The sequence below is a fragment of the Cygnus olor genome, chromosome 1, assembly GCF_009769625.2.
Source record: "Cygnus olor isolate bCygOlo1 chromosome 1, bCygOlo1.pri.v2, whole genome shotgun sequence".
NCBI classification, from domain to species: domain Eukaryota; kingdom Metazoa; phylum Chordata; class Aves; order Anseriformes; family Anatidae; genus Cygnus; species Cygnus olor.
In genome coordinates, this window is record NC_049169.1 from 161,535 (window position 1) to 171,885 (window position 10,351).

Here is a 10,351-nt window from a genome sequence, read left to right on the forward strand (position 1 = left end):
GGGCGGCGCTCGGCGGCGGGCGGCGCTCGGCGGCGGGGCGGCGCTCGGCGGCGGGGCGGCGCGTGTCGCGTAGCAGCGGGGACGCGGAGGCGGCGCCATGGCGGAGGCGGCGGCGGCGGAGCAGGCCCGGGAGGAGGCCGCGGCCGGCGCCGAGGAGGCCGTGAAGATCATCTGCTTGGGCGACAGTGCCGTGGGCAAGTCCAAGTGTGTGGCCGCGCCGGTCCCCGCCGCCCGGCCGGGCCTCGCGGAAGGTGAGGGGGCGCCCGGGGGCCGCGGCCTCACCCTGCGCCGTTCTCTTTCCGCAGGCTGCTGGAGAGGTTCCTACTCGACGGATTGTATCCAAGCGCCGCGCCGCCAGGACCCCTCAGTTCCCGCTCGTGCCGCCGGGGCCGCCCCCTCAGCCGGCCGGGCGGTGGGGCGCGGCTGAGCGGGCGGCGGGTGGGGGGGTGGCGGGCGGCGGGCCCGGCCCGGGGGGCTGCGGCGGGCCCGGCCGGGGAGCGCACGCCGGCCCGGCAGTCGCTGCGGGTGAGGGGACGTGCGCCTCCGTCGGCTCCTTAACGCGGTCGCAGCCGCCCCCAGCAGCTCTCCACCTTCGCCCTGACGCTGTACAAGCACCGCGCTCGCGTGGACGGGAAGCCGGTCCTAGTGGGTAAGTGCGGAGTGCCCTGGCCAGAGTTCCGGGGGCCCCGGGGACGGGGCAGTGCCGGCTCTGTGGAGAGAGAGTGACGCCGATGGTGCTGCTGGCATATGCAGCAGTATAGAGACCCAAAAATATGGCAGGGGAGGTACTTGCAATGGGCAAAGAGATACCAAATGTCAGTTTGTAGTAGTCAGGGAAATGGGAGAACGAAAGAATCAGAATCACAGAATTGCAGTGGTTTCACACTGATAAACAGGTAAGCTCCACTGTGCACCTCTCTCACTCCCCCTTCTAATAGAAGTCCCTTCAAAGCTAAACCAGTTTGTGATTCTGTGTAATAGGTTTACATGGCAAGGTTTTGGTAGCTGGGGCGAGGGGGAAGGGATGGGACACACAGGGGTGGCTTCTGTGGGAAGAACTGAGAAGCTGCCCCATGTTAGATAAGAGCCAGTTTCACCTGGCTCCAAAACGGACCCGCTGCTGGCCAGAGCTCAGCCAATGAGCAATGCTAGTTGTGCCTCTGGGAGAGCAGATTTAAGAAAGGAAAAAAATTGCTGTGCTACAGCAGCTGAGAGAGAGGAGTGAGAAAAAGTGAGAGAAACAGCCTTGCAGACACCAAGGTCAGTGAAGGAGGGGAAGAGGTGCTCCAGGTGCTGGGGCCAAAGGTCCCTGGAAGCTCATGGAGGACCATGGTGGAGCAGGCTGTCCCCCTGCAGCCTATGGTGTACCACAGCAGAGCAGATCTCCATGGTGGAGCAGACTCTAGGCTGGAACTGCAGCCTTCAGAGAAGAGCCCCCATTGGAGCAGGAGGCTTGGTGGGAGCTGCTGCCCATGGTACGGACCCATACTGGACCAGTTCTTGAAGAACTGCAGTCTGTGGGAAGTCTAGGATCAGTTCAGGAAGAACTGCATCCCATGGGAGGGACCCCATGCTTGGGGGGCAGGGGAGGACAGTGAAGACGAAGGAATGGCAGAGATGAAGTGTTATGGACTGAATGCACCCCCAACACCCCCTTCCCCTTCACAGCTCAGGCAGAAGATGTAGAAGAGGGTGGATGGTGGGGGAAGGTGTTTTTAATTTGGTTTTAGTTCTCACTGCTGTAATTTGTTAGCAGTAGGCAATAAAGTTACATTAATCTTCCCATGGTGAGTCTGTTTTGCCCATGATGGTAATTGGTGAGTGAACTCCTTGTCCTTATCTGAACCCATAAGCCTTTTTTCATCACATTTTCTCCCCTTGTTCTTTTGAGGAAGGGGAGTGAGAGAGTGGCATGGTAGAGCTTAGCTGTCCATCAGTATGAAAGCACTGCAGTTCTGTACTGCTGCCTGTGTCACTACAATTTCTGCATTTTCAGAAACCACAGCTCTGGAAGGGACTGTGAGATGTCATCTAGCACATCTCTATACAGGGGAAATTCTTTACTTAATGACAGTCTTCATGGATACTTACCTATTTCATTTAGTCAAAGACTTCTAATGATAAAGACTGCTTAGGCCATCTATTCCAATATATGTGTCCTTACTGCTAGAAAGTTTCTTGACACTCAGTGTGAATCTTCTCTATCCAAGGTAAACCAGTTATTTCCTATGTTTCCTGGGCACTGAAAGTTTTTTCCCCTTTCTGCTTGCATCAGTTTTCCACATGTTTGAGTGTTGTAGCTTTTCCCTTTATTTCTTCTCTCTTTTAGGCTAAATAACCTCAGTTTATTCTGCCTTTTTCACAGGATGGATCTCTGGTGATTCTTGATGCTTCCTCTGAATTCTGTTCAGCTGGTTCATGATTGAAATATGGTTTACAAAATTAGAGATGATCCTTTATCAGAGACTTGCTGGTGTATATCATTGCTTTGAGTTAGGAAATGTTGCAATTCTTAAACAACTAGTATCTGTAGTATAAGAAAGCACAAGGTCTCATTTTTCTGTTTGAGTTTGGCCAGAATCTCCATGTACATCCATTTTTGCCTGATTTCCTCTTTGTTGGAATGCATTGCTTCTGAGCTTGGAGGAGGTGATCATTGAATATTAACGAGCTTTCTTGGGCTCCTCTTCTTTCCAGGGCTTTGTCTCATAGTACTCTACCAAGCAGATCCCTGAAAAGGGCAAAGTCTGTTCTCACAAAGTCCAGGATAGCAAGTTTGCTGTGCTCCCTCCTTGCTGCTCTCTGGATCCAAAACTTCACCATTTCATGGTCACTGCAGCCAAGCCTGCCCTTGAGTTTCACATTCTCCACCAGCCCCTCCTTGTTGGTGAGAATGAAGTCTGGCAATGCACCTCTCCTCATGGGCTCTTTTATCACTTGGAGAAGGAAGTCGTCATCAGTGCATTCCAGGAACCTCCTGGATTGCCTGTGCCCTGCTGTGCTGTCCCTCCAACAGATAATGTGGCGGTTGAAGTCCCCCATGAGAACCAGGGCTTGTGAAAGTGAGGCTGCTTCTATCTGTCTATAGAGGACCTCATCTGCTTGGTCTTCCTGATCAGGTGGCCTGTAGCAGACTCCCACTATAATGTCACCTGTCCCTGCCCTCCCTGTAATCCTGACCCATAAGCTCTCAGCTCCTCATTCATCCCCAGGCAGAGCTCCGTGCACTCCAGCTGCTGATTGACATGGAGGGTGATGCCTCTCCCTCGCTTCCCCTGCCTGTCCTTCCTGAAGAGCTTGTATCCTTCCATTAACACTCCAGTCATGGGAGCCATCGCATGGTCTCCGTAAAGCCAATGAAGTCATAGCCCTGAAGGTGTGTGTACATCTCTAATTCCTCTTGTTTATTCCAATACCATGTGCGTTAGCACAGAAACATTAAATTTGAGCCCCTAATGAAGCTGTCTTACTGGCTGGAATTCCTTTGTGTTGCTCTTCAGGTGCTCTCCTGCTGACCCATGACCTTTCTCCAGGCTCTGGGCATCTATTGCTGACACTGGCATCAAACTGGGAGGAACAGGATCGATTGAGGTTCCCCTCCTCCAGCAACTCTGGTTTAAAGCCGTCTTCACCAGCTTGGCAAGCCTATGACCGAAGATGTTCTTCCCCTTCTCTGACAGGTGGACCCCATCAGCCTCCATCAGACGAGGTTTCTGAAAGCGAGTCCCATGGTCTAGGTAGCTGAACCCCTGTCTGTGGCACTAGTCCTGTAACCATCTGTTGATCTGCCAAATTTGAGTGGCCCTTTCAATCCCCTTGCCTTTGACCAGCAGGACAGATGAAGAAACTACCTGTGCTCCTGAGTCCCTTACTGCTGCTCCCAGGGCTCTGTAATCCCTCTTGATACTCCTCAGACTGCTCCTGGCTGCTTCACTGGTGACCACATGAAACAGCAACAGCTGATAATAGCCCTTAGGCTGTACAAGGCTTGTCAGTATCCTGGTAACATCCCTGGTATGAGCCCCCCTGGTAAGCATCAGACCTCCCTCAAGAGTAGATCAGGTCAACAGATGGGCACCTCCGTGCCTCTCAGAAGAGATTTGCCTACTACTATCACCTGTCACCTTTTCTTAGTTGGACTAGTTGTTACACAGGGAGCAGACTGTGTTGTCTTACTCTGCTCCACCATCCCTGCGGTAGGTCTTTCCTTCTCAGTCTGCAGAGGGGTGAAGTAGTTTTGTAAGGGCATCTGAGGCTTTGGGGGAAGACTCTTCCTCCTGTTGATCCTTGTTGCTGCCAGCTTCCACTCTCCAGTGTTATTGGTCTCACTCCCTTCAGTGAGTGACAGTGAGGGAGTTTTGGGCTGTCTGGCTGTGCGCTGTGAGTCCCCTGCAGACTGTGCTAGGATCCAGCTATCCAACTCCTCCTCAGCCTCTCTGATGCTACGCAGCCTTCTCACTGCCTCCTGCAGCTCAGCCACCTGGTAGTGGAGGTCCTTCTACCTTCTGCAGGCAGTTCTGTCGCCTGTCCCTGCCCCAAGGGAAAGATCTAGGCACTTCAAGCAGTCGGAAGTCTGTGCTGCAGCCTCACCTTTCAGTAGCTCTGTCTTGGTGGAAGCATCATCCACTGCTGGGGCAGACAGCACAGACCACGCAGCCAGACCCACGGCCTTTGCCCTGAGGCAAGTGCCCACCATTCTGCCTTGAGGATCAGGTAGGGTGAGCACCCTTGGTCTGTGCAGATGGGCAGGGAGTGGAGCCTGACTGCAGGGTTAAGGTGTTCTCAATGCCTCCCACTCAGCCAGTGGAATGGCCTTCCCTCATGGGGCGCTGTCCTGTGCCAACTGCCACGCAGTGCTCCTGAGGGGCTGCTTATGGGGGTGTGAGGGGTGGCCGCTGTCACTGCTGGCCCGCCCACGCCTCGGCACCTGCTCTCACCCCAGCTGCTGGCCCCTGGCAGGTCTCTGTACTCCCCTGGGGCTTCCCTGGCTCAGGAAATGCCCTTGTATGATGCGTACAGAACATGCCTGCCTGGAGCTGATCGCCTTGGCAGTAGTCATGGTCACTTGGTGTTTGTTCCTTGTAAGTGAGGATTTGAGGATTCTGGAATGGCACATTGAAAGAGTCAAGCAATTTTAGAAGCTAAGCAAAACTACCCAGAATGAATGCAAATGTAGTCTGATGAATACTTGCCTATAATTTGGGCAGTTTAAGAAGTCACCGTCCAGAAAGTCAGATACAGTATCCAGTCAGAAACTAACCTGTATTTCACTACGAAGTAGACACTAAGGGAAGTGGCATAATAGTCTTTATGGAGACTGGGGTGCTTCAGTCTAGCTGACAGCATAACTATATCTGGTGGTTCTTACTTGAAGCTGCATAAATTTGTACAACATATAAGACACAAATTTTAGCCCATAAATCCAGCAAGAGGAGGGGGGAAAATCTCTACTTGAGGCACACAAACAGAAAATGGCATTAAAATATTGATGACTGTTCAGGTATGCTTCATGATACCTAGTATACAAGGTACTTAATGAATTGGGACCCATCTGTCTCAGGCTAACTTCAAAATCTTAGAAGCAGTTGTGCCCTTGGAAGGAGCAGATTCAGACTGTCTGGGAGAGTCAATGGAACATTTCATTTAGCAGGCACCTGGCTAACACAGATTAACGCAGATGTAAGAAATCAAGCTGTCTCAAGACATTTGGATATTGTTTTCTATTGTAATCTCTAGTGACAAAGTACCATACATTGTTACTACTCTTTTCACCTTTGACTAGCTTTATCTTACTGTTCTTATCTGATGACTTCTCTTTTGCTAGGATGTTTATACCACTGTTGTAGCTAACAAAAGATCCTAGTTTTGCATGATTTCTTGGTACTGGAATGTTTCAGATTAGTGAGGTGAAACCTAATGTGTGACCCTGAGTAGATGGGCAGGTCTTTGCATCCTGGGTTTAAGTGGTAAGGAAAACAGAACTTAGGGCATTGTATCATCCTCAGCTTGTTTTTTTTTTGTTTGTTTGTTTGTTTTTCTGTCTTATAGATTTCTGGGACACAGCTGGACAAGAGAGGTTCCAGAGCATGCATGCATCCTATTACCATAAAGCTCATGCTTGTATCATGGTAAGGGTAGTGTCCCAGCTGTGATCTGGTGGAATTTTGGCTGATGGGGTTCCAGTTGACACTTGGCCTGTATGTTACTTTTTCCAATTATACTGTCCTATATTTCTTGTCTCTTCCAGTTGTTTTAAAAAACTTTCCTACATTGTTTCCTATTCTCTCACCAGATAAAGCCATTGTAGTTGGGTATGTTTACCTTTCTTGTATCTTTCCAGATAGCACTAATACTGTATTCCCTGGGTTTTCTTTCCTCTAAATTTCCTTTCTTTCATCACTGTGTTTCCAATAATGTGGTATGTACAACTAAATGCATTTCTTTAGAAGCAGTCCTGTCAGGTGATGTGAAGGAAGTGGCACTCTCTTCTTGCTCTGCAATGTGACTTTTGAATTTTGTAGTACAAAACTGTTTTAACATGTTCTGCAGGGGTACTACATAAGATATTCTTCTCTGGTCTTCTGCCTTTACTATTTTCACATTCTTTGAGCTTCCCATTTTTCTAGCTCAAGTGAGCTTTGTTTTCTGACTCCTAACCCACTTAGGTCTCTTGGTCTGTATTAGTGCTCTAACTTTTCACTATATCTCATCACTTGTGAGCATCAGTCAACTTTACTGATATTTTAATGTAATTGTTATATTAGAGAAGCCTCACATTTGACCCTATCGACTTAGCAGAACAGGTCTTTCCCAGTGATATGTCATGGGTGATAAAGTGCTTGTCATTGAATGAAATAAGCATGTAAAGGAAAATGGGGGACTGTTGCCTGCATCATGCAAAGAAGGGGGCTGGCTACATATTTCAAGGCTTGCTGGATGTTCTCCATATTCTCTTTCATGCTTTCTAACAAAGGCCAGTTTCCCATGTTGATGTCCTCCTGGGAAAATTATGGATGCTGTACATATGTTTGGTGCGGTAGTTTTATCAGGAGCTGTCCTACCGTTGAACCCATGATATAGCTGGTTCTTTTTTGGAAGGTGTTTGATGTGCAGCGAAAAGTCACCTACAAGAACCTGAGTAGCTGGTACAAGGAGCTGAGAGAATTCCGCCCAGAGATCCCTTGCATTGTGGTAGCCAATAAAATTGATGGTGAGTATATCTTCTTCTTTTAGCCTCCCAGAATTGTGAAGTTATTCTCTTCTTACCTATTTGTGAAAGAATGTCATTCATCTGTTGGGTCCAGATAAGTTCTTGAATATTAGTCCCTCAGGGGCTGTCTTTTACCAAATAAATAGCTGGGTCCTCTAGTGGCCTTTCATGGTGTCTTATAGGCTCTTGTCCTTGTTTTATTAGCAATTAAAATACAAATTTAATCAATTTAAAATTTATTCATGCGATGTCCTTCCAATTCTGTCCTTGCCATGCTGCCCATTTCATCCAGCAAGTATACAAAAGCTGGAGCAGTACTTAGTCAAAAATTACAGTATGTCTTGGTGGAAAAGGAGCATAATCTATTCTGCGGCTTCCCCTGACGCAGTCAGTAAATGCCTTTGCATTGCTAATTCAGTGTGCAGGTTTCCATGGGACTCTTCCATGCCACAGTATCTAAATATACCTGCTGGAAAACTTGTTCACCTTCCACTGCAGATGACTAGATGATTGCCTCCTCTTAGGAATGCTAGCTAGGCTTTCATAACTGCTGTTATTTAGGTTGTGATCTGTCTTCTGCATTCCATGAGAGTGCATAATGCATCAGCATCAGCTTTCTGCTCAGCATCTAAGAGAGAAGACATACCCATAGGTCCACAGTCTCCTGCTCTATTGGTTTTCTGTCAAGTACCATGTCAGACACGGGCATCCTTGCTGACGTTCATAGTGGAAAGTCATCACAGCTATGAATAGGTGTCTCCATCTGAATAAGGTGTCTGGGCTCCCACTGCAGTTTGTGGAAGTTCATTTGATTCAGTGGTGCGGTTTAGGCTATGATGATCTTACCTAATAAAAGCCTTTCCTACAGGATGTGTCAAGTCAACCTTGAATCCACTGATTGCATGGACTGTACAGGAAGTCCAGACAAATGAACTTGCTGTTGACAGTTATATTATAGATACTACTTCTGTGTAGATGAATCCTGCTCCTAGTGTTCTATGTGAGAGTGGACACTGCTTCAAGAAAGTCTTCTCCCTTACCTTTGCTGTATTCCACCAGGACAAGGAAATGATCACTCTTAACACAGACTCAGCCTGTGAAATGGTGGAGCCAGCTTCCTGCAAGGAGGTAGAGAGTGGCTGCCTGGGCAGTGCTCACTGGCAGGTGTTTGATCTGAACTACTTCAGCTGTTGCTTCTGTGAGAGGGGCAAGATTGTTTGGAGTCATCCTCCTTCTGTGCATACAAGCTGTCTGTTAGTCAAAACTTTGAGCTGTTACTGCTGTGTCAGCATGTTCTATAGCTGTGAAGTAAATTTATTCCAAAACTGAAAGCCTCTGGCCTACTGATGTTGGAGTAGCTGGACCTAATTGATTGCTAAGTAAAAAAAATATAACAGTTGAGTCATTTGTACACTTGTACAAAATGTACATTTGTCATTTGTGAGTTTTTCTTTGATTCACAGTAATATAGGTTACATGGCATAAGGGCAGTGAGCAAGTACGGTTAAAACACCCAAACTGGAAGGAGAGGGATGGTTTGTGCTGTCAATGGTATCCAGGTCATGTGGACGCACAGCAAAATCACAGGGATGTACCTAGAAAATATTCATAGTTGCTGCAAAGTGAGTGAACTGATATGTTCTGAGCTGCAAAACATTATGCATTTATAGCACATCAGAATCTATCTATAATGCAGTCAAACACTGTGGATAAAGCAACAAGAACTCTTTCCTTTTTTTGTCTTCTTGCCAATTGTCTGCTGATGCTGTTGCTTTTAAAACCCTCTAGCTTTTGTGGATTCACCTGACATTGTACGGCAGAGACCAGGCCATGACAGCTAAATCAGACTCTGGTCTCCATCTGTTCCATCATCCCTGTGTACGTTGACATTCTGCCTACAGTGATGCTTTACTGACCATTTTTCCTTTTTTCCTCCAGCGGATATGAAGGTGACCCAGAAAAATTTCAACTTTGCACGGAAGTTCAGTTTACCCTTTTACTTTGTGTCTGCTGCAGATGGCACTAATGTAGTGAAGGTAAAATACAGCTGTTTGGCTCAATGTCTATGAGACCTCTGTACAGTCCAAGGACATGGAGACTGCTGTAGGCACAGAGAGTAGAAAATGGGCTGGTACTTCTGCTTGGCTACTCATGACAGTCATGTTAACTAGAGGTAGTTATAGAGTGTTTTTTTGTTTGTTTGTTTTTCCTTGGGGTGTGGGTACAGTTTCCACATATTAAAGAAACCCAGTACCCTTTGCTTTGAGTGACAAGTGTTCTTCTTCTCATCAGCTCTTCAATGATGCTATCAAACTGGCCGTTGCTTATAAACAGAATTCAGGAGATTTCATGGATGAGGTCATGCAAGAACTGGAGGTAAGAAAGGCCCTACTTCCTGCACTCCTTTCTCTCTTAAATGATTATTAGCTCTGCCCTTTTCCACTGCTTTTCAGTAAAGGCAGAGCTTGTACCAAAGGGTGAAACTTTGCAGGAAGGAGAGAGATGCCTTATGCTGGTGACACCACTAGGTTTGTGTGCTGTTCATATCTAGGTTGGAAGGGGTGAGGTAGCGACCCTCTGAAGAGCTCATGTTGCGCTAGCCTGAGCTTGAAAGAATCACAGCAGAGTGTAGCTGTCATGATTTTCAGCATTTCCTTGTCCTGCTTCTTTCCAGAGCTTTGACCTTGAGAAGAAGAGTGAGAATTTGTCGGATAAGGAGGAGAGCTTTCCTGAAGAGAAGCCCCCATCTGCCTAAGGACCAGACCCTGAGTCTATCATGTCTCTCTGCTCCAGTTGTCAGGGGCTAGTTAGAGCTGTCCTCCACAGAGGAAAGCAATTTTTCTCATGCCCTGAGAACTCTGGTGATGGGCAGCTGGGCCTTTCTCCTTCTTGTCAATGACCATGACCTTCGTTGACTGGGCCCTAACCCTCTGCACAACACAGTCAAGGAAGGGGTGAAGTATCCACACTGTTACTAGTTACCGCGTGCTTCTTCAAGGCAAAGCTTGCTGGGAGAGCTAAGCCACTGCTGGACCTGCAGAGAAGGGTCCTGCCCAGATGCTTTAATAGTATCTACTGGAGAAAACAAACACTAAAGATTTTTTTAAAGGTTTGAACTTGGGTTCTTCTTGCACTTTTGTT

At 47.9% G+C, this 10,351-nt stretch overlaps 1 protein-coding gene across 3 annotated transcripts; it reads left to right on the forward strand.

Moving 5' to 3' along the window:
* Positions 1 to 45: 45 nt before the first annotated feature.
* RABL2B (RAB, member of RAS oncogene family like 2B) lies at positions 46 to 10,326 on the forward strand. Of its 3 annotated transcripts, none has more exons than XM_040544618.1 (8): positions 46 to 204; positions 306 to 335; positions 570 to 649; positions 6,049 to 6,128; positions 7,099 to 7,210; positions 9,149 to 9,246; positions 9,503 to 9,586; positions 9,885 to 10,326. In XM_040544618.1, exons 1-8 carry the CDS (start codon positions 98 to 100, stop codon positions 9,963 to 9,965), a joined length of 672 nt encoding a protein of 223 aa, XP_040400552.1. In that variant the 5' UTR covers positions 46 to 97; the 3' UTR covers positions 9,966 to 10,326. The 3 variants fall into 3 exon arrangements, with proteins under 3 accessions (XP_040400552.1, XP_040400558.1, XP_040400567.1); XM_040544633.1 differs by having other exon boundaries at positions 71 to 194; XM_040544624.1 differs by lacking the exons at positions 306 to 335; positions 570 to 649 and having other exon boundaries at positions 54 to 251.
* The last annotated feature ends 25 nt before the right edge of the window (positions 10,327 to 10,351 follow it).